This window comes from Bos mutus, chromosome 11 (assembly GCF_027580195.1).
Source record: "Bos mutus isolate GX-2022 chromosome 11, NWIPB_WYAK_1.1, whole genome shotgun sequence".
Taxonomy (NCBI): domain Eukaryota; kingdom Metazoa; phylum Chordata; class Mammalia; order Artiodactyla; family Bovidae; genus Bos; species Bos mutus.
The window spans coordinates 105,838,451-105,862,372 of record NC_091627.1 but is presented as its reverse complement, the minus strand read 5'-3'; the positions used below and the strand labels follow the sequence as shown (position 1 = coordinate 105,862,372).

General features: G+C 39.0%; 1 protein-coding gene across 1 annotated transcript in view; it reads left to right on the top strand.

Moving 5' to 3' along the window:
- The window catches only part of ANAPC1 (anaphase promoting complex subunit 1), a 100,044-nt gene that overhangs the window by 42,150 nt on the left and 33,972 nt on the right, over positions 1 to 23,922 (top strand). Inside the window, exons 22-34 of the mRNA XM_070380061.1 lie at positions 2,540 to 2,618; positions 3,017 to 3,053; positions 3,135 to 3,205; positions 5,520 to 5,698; positions 7,442 to 7,656; positions 9,406 to 9,524; positions 10,538 to 10,809; positions 13,376 to 13,610; positions 17,968 to 18,059; positions 19,383 to 19,517; positions 19,693 to 19,775; positions 20,835 to 20,913; positions 21,707 to 21,781. Of these exons, the coding sequence (XP_070236162.1) occupies positions 2,540 to 2,618; positions 3,017 to 3,053; positions 3,135 to 3,205; positions 5,520 to 5,698; positions 7,442 to 7,656; positions 9,406 to 9,524; positions 10,538 to 10,809; positions 13,376 to 13,610; positions 17,968 to 18,059; positions 19,383 to 19,517; positions 19,693 to 19,775; positions 20,835 to 20,913; positions 21,707 to 21,781 (1,671 nt within the window). The remainder of the gene's footprint in view (positions 1 to 2,539; positions 2,619 to 3,016; positions 3,054 to 3,134; positions 3,206 to 5,519; positions 5,699 to 7,441; positions 7,657 to 9,405; positions 9,525 to 10,537; positions 10,810 to 13,375; positions 13,611 to 17,967; positions 18,060 to 19,382; positions 19,518 to 19,692; positions 19,776 to 20,834; positions 20,914 to 21,706; positions 21,782 to 23,922) is intronic.

Below are 23,922 nucleotides of genomic sequence, written 5' to 3'. Positions count from 1 at the left end.
CGTTCTTTGGTGCTCAGCCTTCATTATCGTCAGACTTTCACAGCTGTGCATTACTAATGGGAAAACCATAGCTTTGACTATACGACCTTTGTTGGCAAAGTAATGTGTCTGCTTTTTAATACACTGTCTAGGTTTGTCATAGCTTTTCTTCCAAGAAGGAAGCATTCATTAATTCCATGTATCTGTATTTCCACCATCAGTGAGTGAGCGTTCCAATTTCCCTGCATGCATTCTGGTCAGTGTTTGGTATTGTCGTGATTTGTAAATTTTCTCATTATAGATGTGCAGTGATAACTCACTGTGGTTTAAATTTGCATTTTCTTAATGGCTAGTGATATTTTGAATGTGCCTACGTAGGGGGTTTTGTCAGATACATGGGTTTGAAGCGTTTTGTCCTGTGGTTCGTCATGTCCTGTTGTTCTCTTAGCGCTTCCTTTGTGGAGCACAAATGTTTAATTTTTATCCAGCCAGTCTATCCACTTTTTTCTGTATGGATAGTGCATTTGGTGTCATGTCTATGAACTCATTAACCAAGTCAGAAAGATTTTCTTCTGTTTTTGTCCAGAAATTTTACAGTTTTATATTTAGATCCGTGATCCATTTTGTTAACTTTTTGTAAATCAGATGTGAGGTTTATGTTGAAATTTTTATTCCATTTGAATGATCAGTTTTTTTAGCATCAATTATTGGGAACACTGTTCTTTCTCTTTTGCACTTTTTCAGAAATAAGTTGACATATTTGTAGGTCTGTCTCTGGACTTTTTATTCTAGTCCATTGGCCTGTGTTGTGGTCCACAGACTCTTGATTACTGTAGCTTTACAGTCAGTCTTAAAATTGGTCAGTGTGACTCTTCCTTCCATTACTTTTCTTTTTAAAAATTATTCTAGCTATTTTAGTTCCTTTGCCTTTTCCTTTAAATTTTATAATTGGCTTGTCCATAGCTACAAAAAATCCTACTTGAATTTTTTTTAATGAAATAATTTTTATTAAAAAAAATTAACCCAACGTTATTAATACATAGTTAATCCAATATCAGAGCTGATTCAGATAGAACCAAAGGGTGTCGATAAAGGTAAGCTCCTTCACAATAACGTCCCTTGGTTCCCTTATACTGGAGTAGCCTGCTGAGAGGTCTTCTGTGGACCTTTCTTGAGATGGGGCTTTCCCAGGCTTATAGGAGAACCAGATCTTTTGTCTCCTGTCTCAGATATCACTGGACTAGGTAAATGTCCTTGCTCCCCACCTGCTCCTCCTGTACTCTACGTTCTGCTTCCTTCATGTTGAGAAAGTCTTCAGTACCCGCCACGGCTCTGAAATAGACATGCAGAATGGTGATTCTGCTTTTTTTTAAAAAAACAATGATAAAATATATATAACATAATATTATTTTAATTGTTTTTAAGTGTACGATTCAGTGGCAGTCAGTCCATTCACTGTGTATTAAGGGCAGCTCAATACTTTTTCATTCCTTGCTGCTTATGTGGAAACATTTAGGTGAATTCACCAGATACTTTGGTTCTGTACAACTCCGTTAAAATGGGGTAGACTCAGTGTTATAGCTACCCAAGAGGGAGCCAGAGATATATGACTAAGCCAAAGGTGTTCCGTGTCCAGCTTACACTAGTCAACTTACAAATATTTGTGTTATATCATATCTTTCTTAGATGCGATGTCAGCGACTTTCAGGAGCCTATCATTCGTAGTGTCTGTACTGGTTTAGAGTTAGGACGTGAAGACCCTCCAATTGTGCTGAGATTTTGATACCATCGTACTGCCACTTTCTTTCCAAAAAAAGGCTGTAGGTGCAGATCTTAGTGGTAATAGCAAACACTCAAAGAACTCTGAAGGCTGAAGTGGAGAAGGGCCTGGAGGAGTAGAGAGTTAGGGTTTACCTCACTCTAAGTTGGGACGCTAGCGGTAAAGAGCCCCCCTGCCAGTGCAGGAGACCTGAGAGACCTGGATTCAATCCCTAGGTCGGGAAGATCCCCTGGAGGAGGAAATGGCAACCCACTCCAGTGTTCTTGCTTGGAGAATCCCATGGACAGAGGAGCCTGGTGGGGTACAGTCCCTAGGGTCGCAAAGAGTCAGACGTGACTGAAAGGACTCAGCATCCACTCAACACAAATGACCCAAATGTCAATCCGTTTGTAAGTAGATAGGCAGAGATTGGTACATATTTCTAATGGAACACCCCTCAGCAGTGAAAAGAAAGAAACTGCTGATACACGCAGTAATGTGGATGAATCTCACAGAACTGAGTTAATGAAGTAGGACACAGAAGGCAACATGTTCTGTGACTCCATTTGCATGATATTGAAGAAGCAAAATACAGAAGAGAAAAAAGATGCGTTATTTATTCCCAGTGATTCCCAAGGGCACTTTCTGGTGTGATGCAAGCATTCTGCGTCCTGACTGTGGTTATATGATTGTATAACGTTTGTCAAAACACAGAGCTCTGTATCTAAAATGGGCTAATTTTCCTGTCTGTGCTTATGCCTCAAGAGTTTAAAAAATAATGTTAAGTTTCTCCTTATGCAGAGTATTGCACTCTACATACTTGGTGACGAAAGCTCTCTTTCTGATGAATCCTCACAGTATTTATCCAGAATAAGTATAGGTAAGTCGGTCTAACATTAGGCTTCCCCAAACAAATTTTTATAGATGTCGGTATCAGAGTTGAAATAAAAAAATTAAAACTTTTCTAAGTGTACTTCAGGTGCCGTGTCTTGCTTCATTTTAGAGGTGACAAAATGGCACAGTTACAGTCTTGAGTCCACAATTCACTTTCAGAGACCAAGATTACTTAAAATCTGACAAACTACATTTTCAATATGTCTAAAAAGGGCTGTTTTAGCCCCAGGGAAATGATTATACTTTCCAACCTGCCAGAGTACTGCTTATTTTATTGTTTTTTAGGAGTTCTTTATCTGTAATTTTTCTTTCCAAATGTCTTCTATATGTTGCCTGCTTGCTTTATCAGGATAACTATCAAAATAAAGTTTTGTTCTGTTTTAGCCCCCCTGAAGCCACAAGCAGAACAAGAGGAGAGCAGGTGACTTTTACTCAGTTTGTACTTTTACACTGCCTGTTTCACGACTTCATGTCTAACAGCCTCCTGTTTGCTCTCTTGCAGGTTTAGTTTCCGGCATTCTGCGTCGGTTTCTAGCCTGGGTGAGAGATTAGTTGTCTGGATGACTAATGTAGGTAAGGTCTTCTTGTTACCTTTCATGTGTCTTTGAAATCCCTTCCTTGGACTGCCCTTTCCTAACCAGGCCCTGTGTCCTCAGAGCTCGCTAGAGCTGGGAGGCATGAGAAGGCAGGGCCTCTGGCTCTACAGCAGGATCCCACAGTGTTGAGATGATGGCCTCCTGAGCCACCCTTTCTTTGCCTGACGGTCTCACAGCTTCCCTCTACTAACATCTTGGGTACCAGCCTTTTCTCCTTTGGTGGGTGGAAAATCTATGTCTTTCCTCTGAGACCAGTAGAGGCTGTGGCTTTGTAGAGTGGCCCCAGAATGGAGAATGCTAATCACTACACATTCAGATTTGAAGCTGTTAAATACTCAGATACCAGAAATGATTATTTCTGGCAAAATCTAAAAGTAATGTGTGTATATCTTAGAGTATGCTTTTGAGTGATACAGGCCAGGGATTTTATGCACCAAGAGGCAGATTCACCTGGGACAAGGGAAAGGAAGGCAGAGAGTTTCTTCTCTCTTCCTAAAGATTGTGCCGTTGGGTTTTAAGCTGAGTAAACTACCAAAACTTTCTATAAAAATGAACTAAAATGTTTCAAAAATATTAACAATATGAAAACATAAAAAATGAGGGTGTTATAAAATAGTATGTTGAAAGTAGTGCTTTAATGAATATTACAAGAGGTTTCTGAATTCTTATTTAGAGAATATTCTAAATGACTTGAGTTTTTCACTCTTCTTTTTTGTTATGCTTCCTTGAAAATTCCAGTAATTGTCATGTAGTATTACCAATAAGATACTTATGCTGAAAAATATTGGATGAGTTCTATTCATTTGTATATTACATAGCATTTAGTATAAGTGTCATTCTCAAATAAGGTAACATTTTTACCTCTAATTAACCAAATTTCTATGTTAATAAATACTGTAAAATATTATAAAATTTAGAAAATCATTTCAGAAAAAATTAACCTGAGGCTGTGAAAATTTTTTAAATGAAATATGGTATATATACAAGAGAGTGTATGATATGTGTTTAGAGAATAATAGTAAAATGAGCATTGATGTCCTGGTCGCCCACTATTAGAAATAAAGCATTGTCAGTGTAGTAGAAAGCCCTGTGGACCTAGTCCTGTATATCCTTCTCTCACACACACCTTACTGCTACAGGTAACCATTGATGCAGCACCCATCCTAAATTTTGTGTTACCGTCTGTCATTTTTTTTATCACCTTCATATATTACTTAGTATTGTATGTTTTTAACTTTATGTAGCTCAGTGTAGATATATGTTTTTTACTACCTTATTTTCCTCAATATTATTTACAGATTCATCCATGTTGACTCACGTAGCAGAAGGTCATTCATTCATTTTCACTGCTATATAATCTACTGCTTGGATATATCACGACTTATTTATCTGTTCTGTTGATGATGGAAACTGGACTCTTTCCTGCCTTACCACGTTTTGCCATAATGAACGATTGCTAATGAATATTTTAACGCTTATGTCCTTGTTCCCTGTGCGCGCATTTCTGTATGGCTGCTGACGGGCTGTAAGGGTGAACCTGACTATACCTGTGTTTTCCAAGGTGGTTGGTCCCGTATACACCACCGTCCTCTGTGGAAGACAGTTACTGATGCTCTGTGTAGTTGCCAACACTTAGTATTGAAGGCAATGGCACCCCACTCCAGTACTCTTGCCTGGAAAATCCCATGGATGGAGGAGCCTGGTAGGCTGCAGTCCATGGGGTCACTAAGAATCAGACACGACTGAGCGACTTCCCTTTCACTTTTCACTTTCATGCATTGGAGAAGGAAATGGCAACCCACTCCAGTGTTCTTGCCTGGAGAATCCCAGGGACGGGGGAGCCTGGTGGGCTGCCGTCTCTGGGGTTGCACAGAGTCGGACACTAAGCGACTTAGCAGCAGCAGCAGTATTGATTAACTCTAATATATGTCTGTTAGATGAGTATGAATTTTCATTTCCTAGTGGTTTTACTTTGCATCTCCCTGATCACTCATTGGACAGAGCATCTTTTTGTATGTTTATTGACCATTTGTGTTTCCTCTTAGGGAAATGTCTTTTTGTCCTTTGATTTTCCTATTGGATTGTTTACGCTTTTTTCTTCAAAGTCTTTAGGAATCCACCCCCCCCCCCCCACCCCCAAGAATACTCATGTCAAGATGCTGGTCTGGTAGCAGAATGAATACAATCGGTTTCTTGCTATTTGTTAGGGTAGAGTTTACTAACTTTATTCGGAGGATTGGGACAGTGGTTAAGTCTGACTGAAGAATTTTCTCCTTTCCCTCTGCCACAAGGTTTCACTTTAAGAGACTTGGAAACGCTTCCCTTTGGAATAGCTCTTCCCATCCGAGATGCGATTTATCACTGTCGGGAGCAGCCTGCTTCAGACTGGCCGGAAGCTGTCTGCCTCTTGATTGGACGTCAGGATCTTTCCAAGCAGGCCTGCGAAGGAAACTTGCCCAAAGGAAAATCTGTGAGTATCAGGAAAGTCCATGTTCAGTTTTAGCCTCAGTAGACTTAGAGTAGAGCCTCCCTCCATTTTCCTTTAAGAATTTTTGCAGGTGTATGTATCAGATTATCTTTTATCATATGCTAGATAGATATGCTTTAAAATAGGGTATATTTTATTCATTGTAGATTGAACATGGAAATAGATTTTGTGAATGCTCTGTCTTACCTGCACCTTTCTTTGCCTTGAGTCAGGACAAGTGTTGAGTTAGTAGACAGCTACCATGACTGATTCCCTGCTTATACCACGTTAGTAATTAACTGCTGCTGCTCTTTAGTTGCTAAGTTGCTGTTGAGTTGGCGACCCCATGGACTGTAGTCCACAAGGCTCCTCTGTCCATGGGATTCTCCAGGCAAGAACACTGGAGTGGGTTGCCATTTCCTACTCCGGGGTTTGTCCCTTCCCAGTGATTGAATCTGCATATCCTGCATTGGCTGGCAGATTCTTTACCACTGAACTGCCAGGCAAGCCCACATCTATCTTTTAATCTGCACTTAAGAAGTTTTAGGTGAATTAGTGTTTGTCTTATTTTAAACAGAAAACAAAAATTTTTTTGTTAATAATATGATTATTTTTCCCTCAACCAAGATTAAGTCGTTAGCATTTAGACCTCTTTTGTTACTATGAATGAGACCATCATTAGCCTTAAAGCCAAATGATACTGATAATCGTTTATCTGTATTTATATGTCCTTTTAAGTAATTCTGGCTAAATTCAGTTTGTTCAGTTACTTGAGGTTATGTTTTGTAACTCGTCTCAAATTTATCAGCTGTTTGGGTCTATATTTTATTGCTGACTCACCAATTGGAATATAGTTTCTTTTAAAATTAGATATTCCATAGAAATTATAATAAATTTTTAGCAACTAAAGTCAGACTGATTTTTAGTCATATCTTCCAGTTTTCTTTTTCCTGGTTAATGTTGCTTCCACATTAAATGTTGCAAGATTTTAGCCTTTCATCTAGGAATTAATATTTTGTGAAAGGAGTAGAAAAGTGTGAGAAAACAAGATTTCTGCTATTTCTTCTGTTCTGAAGTCTGATTGACTCATTTGGCCTGGGAAGTTAAAGCACATGCTGAGCTTATGAGGACAGAATGATAAGCAGGCAATTAACTCTCCTCACTTGTTTTGCTGCATTTAATTCCTTTCCTTTTAAGAAACATACTTGGAACATACTTAGGACAAAAAAAGAAAAGGGAAAACCAACCATGATCCATTCTGTTTAAAGCATGGAAGTGAGAAAGTGTTAGTCGGACCTCCTCCAGCCCTTGGTTGATACCTTTCCAGGTGGTTTTCTTCTGCTAATTAAAGACAGTATTTAAATTGGTGTCGGTTCTTTAGTAACATTGTGTGGGGTTAATCTTGTGTTGCCAGTAATATGTTTCCTCTTCAGAATATTTAGAATATAGTTTGATTTTTATAATTTATTTAGAATATTCCTTTCTGTGGGATCAGCCTCCTGACTATTACTCTAAGTTGAAAGCTTTCCCTTGGCTGAGTAAAGAATCTTTCCAAGTAGGCAATACAATTAAAGATTTCTAGGTAGGAGCCCCGTATGCCCGGGGAACCTGGGCCAGCCCTGCTTTGGCGTATGCTTTTTGTTTGCGTTGATGTAGACTTGGTACCTCACCCTGTGCGTTCTTATGTTCAACAAATGCGTGTTGGCTGGTTTTTAAGTTAGTATTACAACCAAGTCTGTTACTCAGGTGCTCTCATCAGATGTTCCTTCAGGAACAGAAACAGAGGAGGAGGATGATGGCATGAATGACATGAATCAGGAGGTGATGTCGCTAATATGGAGCGAAGACTTACGGGTGCAGGACGTGCGAAGGCTTCTCCAGAGTGCACATCCTGTCCGCGTCAATGTGGTGCAGTACCCCGAGCTCAGTGACCACGAGTTCATCGAGGAGAAAGAGAACAGGTGAAGGCAAACATCAGCTGCCGGAATTTAAGTAAAAATTACTGAATGCTGCCGCAGTTTGTTCAGCTGGAAGAACAGGCATGACGGTAGCATTCATTCACACCTCACAGGGCTGCTCAGGAATCAAGTGGGCCGTTTGTGCCTAGTGCTTAGAGCACTGCTGGGCACATCGTAGAGCTCAGTGCCGTCACACATTTTTGTTATCCGAGGTCATTGATTTTGTGATGCTGATCTTTTTTTTTAACCTTTTCACATTTCTGAAATCAGATTATCTGTCAGTCTGTGGGTGTCTGTAGGTGTTACGGTTTAGTTGGCAGTGCTTTTTCTTTCTTAGAACCTCATGAAATAGTGATGCATCTTAAAATCAGCTGCATCTTAAGTGGAATGGGTATACTGGTTTTGTTTTCATTATTGTAATTTTGTGGATTATGTATTCTGTTTCTGCTAAAAATGTTATGGGATGTAGCATTCTGGCCTAATTCTGAATTTCCCTGATGACAAATTACTGTGGGGCAGTGTTCTCGTAAAGAGTCATCTTACTACAGTGAAGTGTTCCTCCCCAGTGAATGAGGAAAGCAGGTGTATGCATTTCCAATAAGGGAGAGAGCATGCCTGTGAACAGCTTTGTCTGCAAAGAGAGTTTTAGCTTCTTCTTAGCCTCAGAAAGGATATTTCTGTGTCTTCAGATTTAGCATGTATTATTTCCTGGATATAAATGCTCCTACTTCCACAATTTCTGTTTGATGCCACTTATTTTAACATAGAAGCAAGTTAAAAAATAGTGGATTAGTTTCAAAGTATAGCCTGGAAAAGGAAATGGCAACCCACTCCAGTATTCTTGCCTGGAAAATCCCTTGGACAAAAGAGCCTGGCAGGGCTTCAGTCCTAAAAGAGTGAGATAAACTAGAGTGACCAAACAAAAACATAGCCTGGAGAAGCCATTTTAACCTTGCACGTAGTTAACGCAGTGCTATTAGTTCCATAAATCCTGGCCATCAAGTAGATGAGATGACTTCACTGTTCCGGGACACCATGAAATCCACTCACCTCCAAAACAAGGACTTCTTTTTTCTCCTGTGTGTAGGCGTTGGAGGTGGCAGTAGGGCTGTGTTCACAAAAAGGATGAGAGGAGGGTCCCAGCTAAACTGGCAGTAGCACGGTGAGGAAACCCGACAAACCCTGTGTTTGCCTCTGAGAGTGTTAGCATTATTTCAAGAAGAATTTTAGGTTTTTCTTTTTGAATACTTAGGGAGAGTTGGCTTGGTTTATAGAAAGCTAGTTTTAATTCAAAGTGAATATGAAACAGAAGGAGGAACGCGTCTCCCTCTTAGACTTTCTAATGGGAGTGCATGCGTACTTAGGTGCTCAGTTGTATCCAGCTGTTTGCAGCCCTTTGGTTGTAGCCCACCCGGCTCCTCTGTCCATGGGATTCTCCAGGCAGGAATACTGGAGTGGGTTGCCGTGCCCTCCTCCGGGGGATCTTCCCGACCCAGGGATTGAACCTGCCTCTCCTTCATTGGCAGGAGGATTCTTTCCCTGCTAAGCCATAGAGGAAGCCCTCTAATGGGAGTCAGAGTGTGAAAAAGAATAACCATGTTCAGATGATTGACCCACATCTTTGTAGGGATTTACTTTGATGTGGCTTCACCTTTCACAGCACTGCTGCTTTTAAAATATTCACTACAGATTACATTCCAGTTTGTCTGTTTAAATTTTTTTTTCACATAATGGCTTTAATTTTAATTATAGATTGCTCCAGTTGTGTCAGCGGACTATGGCTCTCCCAGTAGGACGAGGAATGTTCACCTTGTTTTCATACCATCCTGTTCCAACAGAACCGTTACCTATTCCTAAGCTGAATTTAACTGGTATGTTAAACTCTGGGTCAGTGAGAAAGGAAAACGATGAATTATATGTTTAGTGGAGTTCTTTTTGCATTATCAGTATTGTGTCTTACGTTTGTGATGAACTGTCATTTTAGAAATTTTACTTGCTGTTTCATTATTAATCTCTCTGCCCTTTTTGAGAAAGTAAAAGTGTCTGTCATGAACTTGTCACCAATGTGGTACTCTCACAGACCAGCATTTGAGTTAGCTCTTAGGTACAGAAAGCAAATGGTGAACGCAAATATATTTTATTTTATGCTGTGTCTTTGTATGTGTGTGTATGTGTATATAGACTTTTACAAATAAGACACTGTGCATCTAATTAAAATTTACATAACTTTCAGAACATGTTTCAAACCTCTAGTGAACTGTATAACTTTGTGCAGTGTTTAGAATATTTATTTTAACTATTCATCCATGACTTAAGCTATTATAGAACATTAAAAATATACAGAGAATTCAGTATTTGCAAGTACACAGTGTAGATTAGAATCAAAACACTCAAGAAAAGGAATTCATAGGGAGCCTAGCATTATGAACAGTTTATTTGCTCTTCAGTAAGTTGACCATAGATTTAAATTTAGTGAATACTCTTTTCTGATTCACAGGGTAACTCAAGTGTATAAAATGATGTTTTTTTATATAGGTATCTTTGAATGCAATTTGGAATTTTTACTAATAGCATATAATTAGATTTCTATATATAGAGAGACATACACGTAAGAGATAGAGATAGAGCAAATTTGTAAAAGTCTTTGTCTTTTTGAAAATACCATGTTTTCTTAACATCTAGAGAGGAAGAGAAAAGTAGGACGGTACATTTGAAGTTAATATCATTGTTATCAATTTCATATTGAAATTATTATTCATGTAGCCCCAGATATTATGGGGCTAAGGGTTTTGAATGCAGCAAAGTGATCTTTGTTCTCAGAAATCAGTGTAACAATTTTGATTTTCTGAATTTTCACTCTCTGTTTTACATTTTGTCTGCCTAGGGCGGGCCCCTCCTCGGAACACGACAGTGGACTTGAACAGTGGGAATATCGACGTGCCCCCCAACATGACCAGCTGGGCCAGCTTCCACAATGGCGTGGCTGCGGGCCTGAAGATAGCCCCTGCCTCCCAGATCGACTCGGCCTGGATCGTCTACAATAAGCCCAAGCATGCCGAGCTGGCCAATGAGTATGCTGGCTTTCTCATGGCCCTGGGCCTTAACGGGCACCTTACCAAGCTGGCTACTCTCAATATCCACGACTACCTAACCAAAGTGAGAACTCGTGCTGCTGGCTCCTGGCCTTGCTCCTCCCCAGGGCTGTTACTGTAGCTCTTCAGGGTCCTGTGCGCTCTTCTTCAGTCATGTCCCTCTAAGTGCATTCTTCTCAGCAGGCAGAGAGATCCTTCTAAAGCGTAAATTGGAACAGATCACATTCCTGCTCAAACTGTTTAGTGATCTTCTGTTGCTCTTAATGTGCCTTTTGGAACCTGTGTGATCCTACTCACTTCTCCAACCTACTCTGTGCATTTCTTTCCTTTGCTCTTCACACTCCAACCGTAGGGCTTGACTGTTTTAGCTCCTCTGCAAACCAGACTCTTTCTCGTGGCCTAAAATGAGTGGTTTGTATTATAGTCACGTTGTTGTTGTGCATCCATCACTACTGTTAAGTTTAGAACATCTTCGTCACCCCGTGAAGGAACCCCCTACCTAGTAGCAGTCAGCTGTCCCCTCTCCCTCCAGCCAGACAAACTGTTCATCTACTTCTTGTCTCTGTGGATTTGCCAGTATGGACGTTTCATATAAATGAAACCAAACAGTAGGTGGTCTCCTATGGGAGGCTTCTTTTGCTTACTGTAATGCTTTCAAGTTTGTTCCTGTTATATTAACACCGTGCACTAGCTCGTCGTTCCTTTTTATTGCTAAGTAGATAGCCATTGTATGGATAGACTTATTTTCCTCATCGGTTGATGGACGTTGGAGTTTATTCTGCTTTTGGACTGTTATCTGTAATACTACTATGAACATTTTGTGTGGATGAATGTTTTCGTTCTTCTTCGGTATATTTCTAGGAGTAGAATTGCTGAGTCATTTGGTAGCTCTTTTTAAATTTTTTAAGAACTACCAAACTGTTTTCCAGGGTGGCTGCATCGTTTTATAATCCTACAAGCAATACATAAGGGTTCCAATTTCTGTCCATTCTTGCCAACACTTGTTGTTATCTGTCATTTTAATTTTAGTCACCTCAGTAGGTGTGAAGTAATATTTCATTGTGGTTTTGATTTGCATTTATTTCCCTGATGGTTAATGATAGTGAACATCTTTATATGTGCTCATTGGTCGTTTATATGTGGTCTTTTGACTAATGTCTATTCACATTCTTTGCTTAGTTTTAATTGGTTGAGTTATAAGACTTCCTTATGTGTTCTGGATACCAGACCATTAACAGGTACATGATTTGCAAAATTTTCTCCCATTGTGCTGTCTCTTGGGTTGTCTTTTCATTTTCTGATAGTGTCTTTGAAGCACGAAAGCTTTTAATTTGATGAAATCTGGTTCATCTAGGCTTCCCAGGTGGCACAGTTGGTTAAGAATCTGCCTGCCAGTGCAGGAGATGCAAGAGATGTGGGTTTGATCCTTGGATCGGGAAGATCCCCTGGAGGAGGAAACGGCAACCCACTCTAGTATTCCTGCCTGGAGAATCCCACGGTCAGAGGATCCTGGCGGGCTACAGTCCGTACGGTCACAGAATCAGATATGTCTTAGCGACTAAACAGTGGCAACAACTCATCTGTTTCTTCTTTGGTTGCTGTGCATTTGGTGTCTTACCTAATCAGTTATTGCTTAACCCAAGGTCACTTGGGTGTATACTTGTTATGTAGATTTACACTTGTGCTTTTTAAGAGTTTTCTACTTTTAGTTACATCTTGAGGTTAATTTTTATGTTTAATGTAAGGTATTTCAGTAAATGAAATTTCATTCTTTTGCAAGTGGCTCTGCAGTTGTCACGGCACCTTTTTATGAAAAAACTCTTCCCATTGAATTGTCTTGACACGCTTGTTGTCATGCGAGCATCATTATTTTTGAATCATCTTGGCATTATCTGCATATATTCCCTCACCTGACATCATTTTCTCTTACTTTCTAAATCTCAGTGACACCCGTCCCCCAACTTTTGCCACTTTTCTTGGCTAATTTGTACTCATTCTATTGTAAGTTTACTATTTAGAGATTTCTAGTGATACCCCAGTTCCTCTTAATCTAAATTAGGCTCTGTTAGAATTAGACTCACAGACATAGACAACAGACTTGTGGTTGCCAAGGGGGAAAAGGGGAAGGAGAGAGATGGATGGGGAGTTGGGGCTGGTAGATGCAAACTGTTACAGTTAGAAGATAAACAACAAGGTCCTACTGTGTAGCACAGGGAACTATATCCAGTCTTGTGACATAGCCATAATGGAAAAGAATATAAAAAAAGAATGTATATATGTGTATAACTGAGTCACTTTGCTGTACATCAGAGATTAAGCACAACACTGAATCAACTGTACTTCAATTAAAATAAATTAGGCTCTGTTAAAATATTCATGTAATATTTACTTTTTCATTAAATGAGTTTTTAATAATATATATTTTTTAGCTTAACACATTTTCTCCCCCAAGGGCACTAGCTTCATGAGAACAAGAACCATTTCTATTTACTTTGCTTATGTATTCTTGGAGCCTCTCATTGTGCCTGTCACATAAAAGTACTTAATAAAATTACTGGCAGGAAGTATTTTATGAAAGTTGCATATTTGTTTTGGTAGTGACTTACATCTCATTCTCTTCTCTGTCTTAGGGTCATGAGATGACAAGCATTGGACTGCTTCTTGGTGTTGCTGCTGCTAAACTAGGCACCATGGATATGTCAGTTACCCGGCTTCTCAGCATCCACATTCCTGCTCTCCTGCCCCCAACATCCACAGAGCTTGACGTTCCTCACAATGTCCAGGTGGCTGCAGTGGTTGGCATCGGCCTTGTTTATCAAGGGACGGCTCACAGGCATACCGCGGAGGTCCTGTTGGCTGAAATAGGTAGGACTTCGATGCGCTGCAGTCTCATGTTTATTTCCCATTCCACAGGAGCCAAAGTAAAATAGTAAGATTATAAGAATGAGGGAAAAAATAGTAGGTTTTGTAAGCATAGAATGAGCTGTACTAATAAGAAAAAATTACAGATAGTGTTTTCCAAGACTTGTGTTACTCTGCAGGTGGATAGTCTGCATGCTCACTGTTTGCCAGCCCATTTGCGCTCCCATGGCCCCGTTTAATGAGGTGGTCTGTGGTCTTTCTTTTTGGAAGGGAGTGTGCCATGCGGCTTGAGGGATCTCAGTTCCCTGACTGGGGATTGAACCCAGGACGCCAGTAGTGGAAGCGCAAAGTCCTAACCTCTGGACCGCCCTGGGATTCCCGCCTGTGCTCTTAAAATCACACGTGAGCGTGCTGTTTATCCTGCTCTGTCTATGCCAGGTCTTGTCCAGCAATGGTCTGCACTTAAAATTCGAAGTTGATTTGATCCCTGAAAGCACAGTGTTTATTCTCTTGGACAACAGTACTTCTGACAGAATGGGAGTGCTTGACTCCTCCTTTTCTCCTTTATGTACTAGTGGGTACGTTAGTGATGAAATTTAGTTTCTGTGTTTTCAGCTGAGTCTACATTTTTTGGAAATGTGTCTTGGATGTTGTCATCTTTTTCTGACAAATGGAGATGCTCTTAGCATTATTAGTGCATTCAGTAATTTAGATATGTACTTACATGTTTCGTTCTGCCCTGTTCAGGATCTTTCTACATGTATTTCAGGATAGCCACAAAATTGGCCCGGGCCTATTGGCTACAAGCTCTAGATCTATGGGTCTGATGCTCAGACTCTGCTCCAAATGACTTTTTCTGGGACCCAGACTGGAGGGTGTGCTGCTTTTGTGGTGATGACAGAAGGGCAAGTGGAGAACCAAATAATGGAGGCACATTTTACACCTTTGCTTATGTTATGCCAGCCAGGCTCCTAGGTCAAAGCCAGTCACGAGCGTTCATGTACACTAGGAGACTCTGTCGGGAGAGTGGATGTTTATACAGGAGTACTGCGGGGCAGGAACGAATTGGAATCAACTATGTGGTGTGCTACCAGTTCAGTTCAGTTGCTCAGCTGTGTCCGAGTGTTCACGACCCCGTGGACTGCAACACGCCAGGCCTCCCTGTCCATCACCAACTCCTGGAGCTTCCTCAAACTCATGTCCATTGAGTCGGTGATGCCACCCAACCATCTCAACCTCTGTCGTCCCGTTCTCCTCGTGCCTTCAATCTTTCCCAGCCTCAGGGTCTTTTCCAATGAGTCAACTCTTTGCATCAAGTGGCCAAAGTATTAGAGTTTCAGCTTCAACATCAGTCCTTCCAATGAAAACCCAGGACTGATCTCCTTTAGGATGGATGGGTTGGATCTCCTTGTGGTCCAAGGGACTCTCAAGAGTCTTCTCCAACACCACAGTTCAAAAGCATCAGTTTTTCAGCACTCAGCTTTCTTTATAGTCCAACTCTCACATCCATACATGACTACTGAAAAAACCATAGCTCTGAACTTGTTGACAAAGTAATGTCTCTGCTTTTTAATATGCTGTCTAGGTTGGTCATAACTTTTCTTCCAAGGAGCAAGTGTCTTTTAATTTCATGGCAGCAGTCACCATCTGCAGTGGTTTCGGAGCCCAAAAGAAGTCTGTCATGGTTTCCATTGTTTGCCCATCTATTTGCCATAAAGTGGTAGGACCAGATGCCATGATCTTAGTTTTCTGAATATTGAGTTTTAACCCAACTTTTTCACTCTCCTCTTTCACTTTCATCAAGGGGCTCTTTAGTTCTTCACTTTCTGCCATAAGGGTGGTCATCTGCATATCTGAGGTTGTTGATATTTCTCCCTGCAATCTTGATTCCAGCTTGTGCTTCATCCAGCCCAGCATTTCTCATGATGTACTCTGCATATAAGTTAAATAAGCAGGGTGACAGTATACAGCCTTGACGTACTCCTTTCCGTATTTGGACCCAGTCTGTTGTTCCATGTCCAGTTCTAACTGTTGCTTCCTGACCTGCCTACAGATTTCTCAGGAGGCAGGTCAGGTGGTCTGGTATTCCCATCTCTTTCAGAATTTTCCACAGTTTGTTGTGATTCACACAGCCAAAGGCTTTGGCCTAGTCAATAAAGCAGAAGTAGGTGTTTTCCTGGAACTCTCTTGCTTTTTCGATGATCCAGTGGATGTTTGCAATTTGATTTCTGGTTCCTCTGCCTTTTCTCAATCCAGCTTGAACATCTGGAAGTTCACGGTTCATGTACTGTTGAAGCCTGGTTTGGAGAATTTTGAGCATTGCTTTGCTAGCGTGTGAGATGAGTGCAATTGTGCGGTAGTTTGAGCATTCTTTGGCATTGCCTTTCTTTGGGATTGGAATGAAAACTGACCTTTTCCAGTTCTGTGGTCACTGCTGAGTTTTCCAAATTTACTGGCACTTCAATGCATCACTCAACTGGAATTCTATCATCTCCATTAGCTTTGTTCATAGTGATGCTTCTAAGGCCCACTTGACTTCACATTCCAGGATGCCTGGTTTTAGGTGAGTGATCACACCATCGTGATAATATGGGTTGTGAAGATCTTTTTTGTACAGTTCTTCTGTGTCTTCTTGCCACCTCTTCTTAATATTTTCTGTTAGGTCCATACCATTTCTGTCCTTTATCGAGCCCATCTTTGCATGAAATGTTCCCTTGGTATCTCTAATTTTCTTGAAGAGATCTCTAGTTCTTCCCATTCTATTGTTTTCCTCTGTTTCTACTATAGTGGTGAAATAAGTTATTCTCAAAGTAAAATTTCCTATTACCAAAATATATAATAGCTTAACTGATGGGTCTGAGAAATAGTCAGAAGATCCTCAGGACTGACTTTAAAAAGTTATTCATTTATGGGGTAGTATACATTCTTTCGGAGAAGGCAGTGGCACCCCACTCCAGTACTCTTGCCTGGAAAATCCCATGGATGGAGGAGCTTGGTAAGCTGCAGTCCATGGGGTCGCTGAGGGTCAGACACAACTGAGTGACTTCACTTTTGCTTTTCACTTTCATGCATTGGAGAAGGAAATGGCAACCCACTCCAGTGTTTGCCTGGAGAATCCCAGGGGCGGGGAAGCCTGGTGGGCTGCCATCTATGGGGTCACACAGAGTCGGACACGACTGAAGTGACTTAGCAATAGCAATAGCAATACATTCTTTGGCTGTATCATGATGATATCTAATGCCAGTATCACACATGTCTCACAGCCTTAGCTCTTTCATCTTGTATATAGAAGATTGTATATTACCTGTAAAAGATTCATGTGGATTCATAGGCATATGCTCTTTGTATAATTAGTCACCATATACATACCATTTTTGTACTGTCCTTTTCATATATTATTGTCAAAAATAGCTTTTAAAATCAATTTTATATTGTATAATAGCTCATTGAGTTGATGTTCTGTAAATTGCCCAATCATTTTCTTATTTTCAGGAGTTTTAGGTGGTTTTTAATTCTTTGCTGTTAAGCAATAAACATTTTACTGATTGCACATGTGTAATTGTTTTGTTCTCTTAAAAATTTTTTTTTTCTAGGGATGAAATTCTAGGAATGTGAACTTTTTTGGGGATGTAATACATTATATGTATAATATAATACATTTTGCTGCATTAAAGGGGGTGGAGTTAGAATTAAAGGGTACTTTTTAAAAGTGTGAATTTTACATCTAGTCAGACTTTTGGCATCAGTACAGAAAAATTATATCATAGTAAAGCTTAGTATTATCTAGATTCAAAATAAGTGTCTGGATCTGGAAGTTGGTGATGGACAGGGAAGTCTGGTGTGCTGCAGTCCATGGGGTTGTAAAGAGTTGGACATGACTGAGCGACTGAACTGAACTGCATAGTTAAGAATTAAAATTCTTAAATACTTGAAGTGTCCTTCCTGTTCATTATCAGTATTTGAACATGTGTACACCACATCTAATGAATGGATTTGAAAATAGTAAAACAACAAAAGGAAAGAGGAAAGAAATTACAAATTAAAGCTTTTTTGAGCATTCCTCCCATTTAAAATTTCTTCCTACTTTTTGGTAATTTTTTTTGGTTTTATTATAAAGCCCAAGGTTTTGCAGTATTTTAAGGTCATTCCTTTCAAATTGGCAAATTAGAAGAACCGTGTTTGGGTTTTATTTTGTAGTAAACCAAAAGTAGTGGACATTTGTGAGAATGTCAGATCTTTCTCAGTGGGATTATATTGAATTCATAGCTCTTAGGCAACTTACTGGAAAGTTAGCTTTAAAACTTTTACGACTTAGGCTCTTAAGAGACCAGCTTGACCTGTGTTGCTTTCTGTTTTATAGGACGGCCCCCTGGTCCAGAAATGGAGTACTGCACCGACAGAGAATCGTACTCGCTGGCTGCTGGTTTAGCCCTGGGCATGGTTTGCTTGGGGGTAAGCAGAGTTCATGCCTTCAGGTGCTTTAGTGACAACATCTGCTTGTCGAGACAAACGACCTTAACACATTACTCTTGAATACTGCTCTGCCTTAGCTGACCCTGATTCTGAGCTCTTTTCTTCTTTCTGGATGTTTCTCTAAGTGTCAGATTTGGAAATGGAGAGAAATTATAGTGAAGAGTAGGGCTTTCAGGTTTCTTGACCCCAGCTTAGATGTAACTGCTTATGAATGAACCCTAGGAATGAAATTTGTCAGACAGATTTCAAGACGTAAGATGAAGAAGTGACAGCCCTGTTAGTCAGAAACCAGTGAAAACATGAGTCTGGTGGGAAGCGTCAAGAGTGTAGAAGTTACTAGAGATAAACCAGAGTTGTCTTTTGGCACCCTGATACCCCAGAAGGTCGCCCTGTTAGCAGCTGTTTTGTTACCGAATGCAGTATCACTCTGACCCATCTTTAACCCCATTCAGGAGACACAGTATAGAATTACCAGAAACATTTCATTAAATGACTGTGTCAGCTGGAATGTGGGTTCTTTGATTAAAGATTGTGGGTTCCAATACAGGGTTATACTGAAACTAAATTATATAAAGAAAGCTGTCAGTTAGGTTTTTGACTCTTCACATCTGACACATGAGGTAAGGGGGCAGATGATACAATGAAACAAGCATCGCACTGAGAATTGGGACTTGAGTTCTGGTTGTGACCAGTCTCATCATTTAACTACCGTATTGTCGGTAGTTGAGCGCCTCCCTAGACTGGGACCAGGCTGCCCTGTCTCAGGGCCACTGCTGCTCTTTAGTAGCTGTGTGACCGTGGGTGCGATCTGGGTGCCTCCTTTTCTCACCTGTAAAACAGCAGCTGTTTGATAGGCTTGTCGTCATATTAAGTAAGTGAACCCATGTTAAACACACAGAATTGTGCCTGGAAGAAAGTTAAGTGTTCAGAAAGTTATTTTTATTACTATGGTTATTATTGTTGGAATAGTTCATAGGCACAATAATGAAGGGATTGAGATGTTTATAGTTCAGGTTTCATTTACCTACCTAACAATTTCTTTAGCTGTTAGTAAAATTAAGTATATTTTGAAGCTTTTGTGTATTTTATGGAATGAAAGTATTAATTTGTCTGCATGTGTATTATATAATTTTAATGTGAATTATTAGTAGACTGAGTGTTAACTCATGAGAAATGTTTATTTTAATTGATTAAAAAACCTGAATACCCAGCTTTGAAGTTACTTGGTGCTTTGTCATGGGCGTGTGTTCGGGATCTTACTCTGTAAAATCTCCTTTCACACCCTGTTCCTTTGTCCTCCAGCACGGCAGCAACCTGATAGGGATGTCGGACCTCAACGTGCCCGAGCAGCTCTATCAGTACATGGTTGGGGGCCACAGGCGCTTTCAAGCTGGGATGCACAGAGAGAAACATAAGTCACCGAGTTACCAGATCAAGGTAGGTCCAGATCAAGCAACAGATCAGAGTTCTGGAAACTAAGGAATTAGTTTAAGAAATGGTAGTTTTCATATCAGCATTTGTAGATATGTTCATTTTAAGCATGGCTAGCATTCAGAAGAATTTTAGAGTAATTCAAAGCTCTTTTACAGAAATAAACTTTTTCTTTTGATAGGAAGGAGATACCATAAATGTGGATGTGACTTGTCCAGGTGCCACTCTCGCTTTGGCCATGATCTACTTAAAAACCAATAACAGGTACCGTGTCTGCCCACCCATCCCTTGCCATGACAGTCACTGCCTGGCTGACCTCAGTTGATTTTGAATTGCTCCATTGCCTAATCATGTCTGACTTTTGCCACCCTGTGGACTGTGACCTGCCAGGCTTCTCTGTCCGTGGGAATTTTCTGGCAAGAATACTGGAGTGGGTAGCCATTTCTTCCTCCAGGGGATCTTGCTGACCCAGAGATCAAACCCACATCTCTTGCATGTCCTGCATTGAGAGGCGGATTCTTCATCACTTAGCCACCTGGGAAGCCCCACTCTGACCTCAGTAGTGACACTAAATTATCTTACTGTGTTTACTAACAGTAAAACTGTGCTAGATCAGCCTGGCTTTAGTGCTGTCAAATACTGCCAGTTATTTCAACATCTGACAATACGGTTGCCAGTTTCTATTCATTTTTATAGTTGACGTCACTGACAATCAAACAGTGTCCAAATTCCTTTTCATTGATTTTGCATGTTGTGAGAACTGATGAAATCAGAAATACTTAGCATTGTTATAGTCCTGGTTCCCATCCATAAAAATGGTTTCTGCTTAATTCAAGAGCTTTCTTAATGACCATACCTTCTGCCTTCCCAACCCCAATAACTAGTGTTGGCACTTGAAAGTTGATGTTTGGCATTTTATTCTTTTATATTTCGCATAGAAGAGTAAGTTGGGTTTTGACTCTTTTGATTTAAAAACACTGTCTGAGATTCAAGAAATTTTTCAATATTGTAAATTCCTTTTTTAGACAAAGTGAATGTTAGCAAAATTAAGGGTAAAAGCAGATTTATTCGTCTCCTGTTGAGATGAAAGCATACGTCATTGCCTTCTTGGCACCGGAGACATTTCAGTGAATAAAACCAAGACTTAGCTTATAGGAAGGCATACACACGTACCAGATACTACTTTGGAGGATGTGAAGTATTGTGAGAAAAAAATAGAGCGGTAGTTGGAGTGGAAAGAAAATTCCTGAAATGTGTCTTGTGATTCTTGACTGTCTACTCTCTTCTTGGGCAATAACGCTTGCTGGCATCCACCACCGACAGGCCCATCGCAGACTGGCTCCGCGCTCCAGACACCATGTATTTGCTGGACTTCGTGAAGCCAGAATTCCTCTTGCTTAGGGTATGGTACTTCGCGGTTTTTCATTTCTCTTAATTTGAGGAATCTATATAAAATGTCTCCGTAAGCAAGCCTTTACTGTTAATCCGTCATGTATGTGTATAACTGGTAGTATTCTTTTGAATATTCCCAAATATAGCTGTAGGAATTGCTAAATAAAGCAACCACATTGATATGTAATACTTGAAGTAACATTTTAACTTTTCACATTATTATTCAAACTTCCTAATGAGCAGTGACTCAGTGGGGCTTCATTACTTCTTTTGTTTTACATTTCATTATTTTTAGGAATGCAGTAATATTATTAAAGGTATAATTTGTGACTAATTGTTTGACAAAACTACCTCAAACTTTTCCTCTTGATATTTAAATGTATGTTTTTAGCATATGATAGGCTTTAAATTCTGTAGACTGATTCTTTTCCTTATGGCTTTTCATTTATGGGGCAAGTTTTAAAAACTTTTCTCCAACTTCTCCAAACTTCGATGATGAACAACTCAATTTTAGATTTTTTGTGATTTTCTATAACATCTTATGAAAAAGCTTCACTTGGACTTTTCTGTAAACATCTTTTGTAAAAATGTATTATATACTTAGCTTTTTTTGAAAATTTCCAGTTAAACTGATTCAGTTTGTTTTAGTGAGTGGCTTCGGTTGATATTATATACTTAGCTTTATTTTGAAAATTTCCATCAGTTGGGAACTGATTCTTAAATTGTTCTGTTACTGGTATTATCATTACAAAATCTGTGAACTTCCCCTGCTGTAATGAATTTTTTTGTATTTCATTTTTAAGACGCTTGCTCGATGCCTGATTTTGTGGGATGATATTTTACCAAATTCCAAGTGGGTGGATAGCAACGTTCCTCAAGTACGTACGTATGATAAATATTATTTTATTTTTAATCATGTAAATTATGATTTCTTGTGGGATTTTCTAAAACCCTATAAAATACTACTTCTTTTGAAGACAATATTGATGATTATGGTATTTCTTCAAAACACAGGAACTTTCATTTTAAGATTGTATGTTGAGCACAGACCACAGCCTTCCTTAAAGAAACCTAAGTGTTTTTGACATTTTTATTCTAGTTAAGTATGCATTTATCAAAGTTACTACTTTGTGACAATTTTTGATCTTGTATATAATAAGTTGTTTTAATTATTTTATGGCATATTTACCCAGTAAGCCAAGTAGTTAAAAGAATAAGCAGACTCTTGTAAAAACCCCAAATATTGTAAATATTGTAACTAAGTGTTGCCCTTTAATTAACTGTCCATGTCCTTGTTACTGTTTTATTTGGAAAATAAATCCTTAAGAGTGCTAGAATGCTTCTCCAATGTTTTAATAAGAAAATTCCAAAATAAAGGTTGAAAGAATGTTATACAAACACTCGTACAGCCAGTTAGCTACTGCAATTAATATTTTACTGTATAAGCTTGCCTGATGCAGAACGTTTTATTAATGGAGTCGCAGTATAAACCCTTTTGTATAAGACTTCTTTTCATTCAGCATGATTTTGAGATACTACTGAGTGTATCAGTAGTTCAGCCTTTGTTGTTAAGTAGTATCCTATTGTATGAATATACCACAATTTCTTTTTCCATTCTCTTTTGAGAATTCTCTTCCCTTTTCCCATTCACACCTGGGTTGGTTCTAGGTTTTAGTTATTATCAAGCTACCATAAATATAGTTTGTGGACTTATATTTTAATTTCTCTTGAGTGTTTACTTAGTATTGGAAATACCTAGGCATAGAGTGGACGGTACGTTTAGTGTTCTAAGGACAGTAGACTTTTCTCCGGAGACGTTGCGCCTTTTTACCCTTGGAGCAGTGGTGTGTGAGAATGCTGCCTGCTGCCCGTCTTGCCGGTGGTGTTAGTCTTTAATTTTAGCTCTGCTTGTTAATGCATAATGATATCTTCCTGTAGTTTCATTTTGCATGTTGAGAAAGTTTTTATTTGCTTATTGCTTCTTCATATGTCTTTTTTATGAAGTGTCTATATCTTTTTCCCATTTAAAAAAAATTTTGTGGGTCTTACTGAGTTGCTGGAATTTTTAATATATTCTGGACCTGTCCTTTATCAGATAAATGTTTTGTAGATATCCCTCCTAACCTATGGCTTACCCATTCATTTTCTTAGTAACATTTTTGATGAGCATAAAATTTTAAAAATTTGATAATGCCTAATTTATCGGTTTTCAATTTTATAGTTATTGCTTTTTTGTATCCTTGGGAAAAAAAAATTGACTAACCTGAAGATTTTTTTCTAAAACCCAGTGTTTTGGCTTTTATGTATAATTATATATTTTATCTCAGTTTGTTTATGATGTGAGGTTAAGGGTTAAGGCTTCCATTTAAAAAAAAAATATAGATATTTAGTTGCACCAACATCATTTGTATTCCTTCTTTTCCTTATTGTATTCCTGTGACTCCTCTGTCAAAATCAGATGACTGTTATATTTTATACCATTTCTACAGATTGCATAGTTTCTATGAATTTATGTTCACTTACTCTTTTTCAGGCATTTCATTTTCCTATTTAAGTCCATTAAGTAAATTTAAAATTTTCATTTTTGTACTTTGCTGTTGTAAAATTTGCATTTTTCCTTTTTAAGTAATTTCTACTTTTTCTTTTTTTAATATAACTTTTTTAAAAGTTTCATACATTTTGTGATGAGATTTTCTGTCTTTTCATTATGAGCATATTGTCCTTCCAGTTAGAAGAGCTGCTTTAAAATCCTTCTCTTCTCATGCCAAGAGTGTGGTCATTTCAGGATGATTTTCTATGGTCTTTTCTCCTGGAAGTATGTCGCATTTCTTTTTCTTATGTTAAGTAATTTTGATTTGTGTCTGAAACATTCTGCATATTTTTTTTTTAAACCCATGTATTTGGAAATTAAATGTCCACTTTTAAATGATGGCTAAGAAGCCATGACAAGGAAAATTAGAAAATATGTGTAACAGAGTAAAAATGTGCATGTTGCTTTTTAAAGACTCTAGTTCCTGTT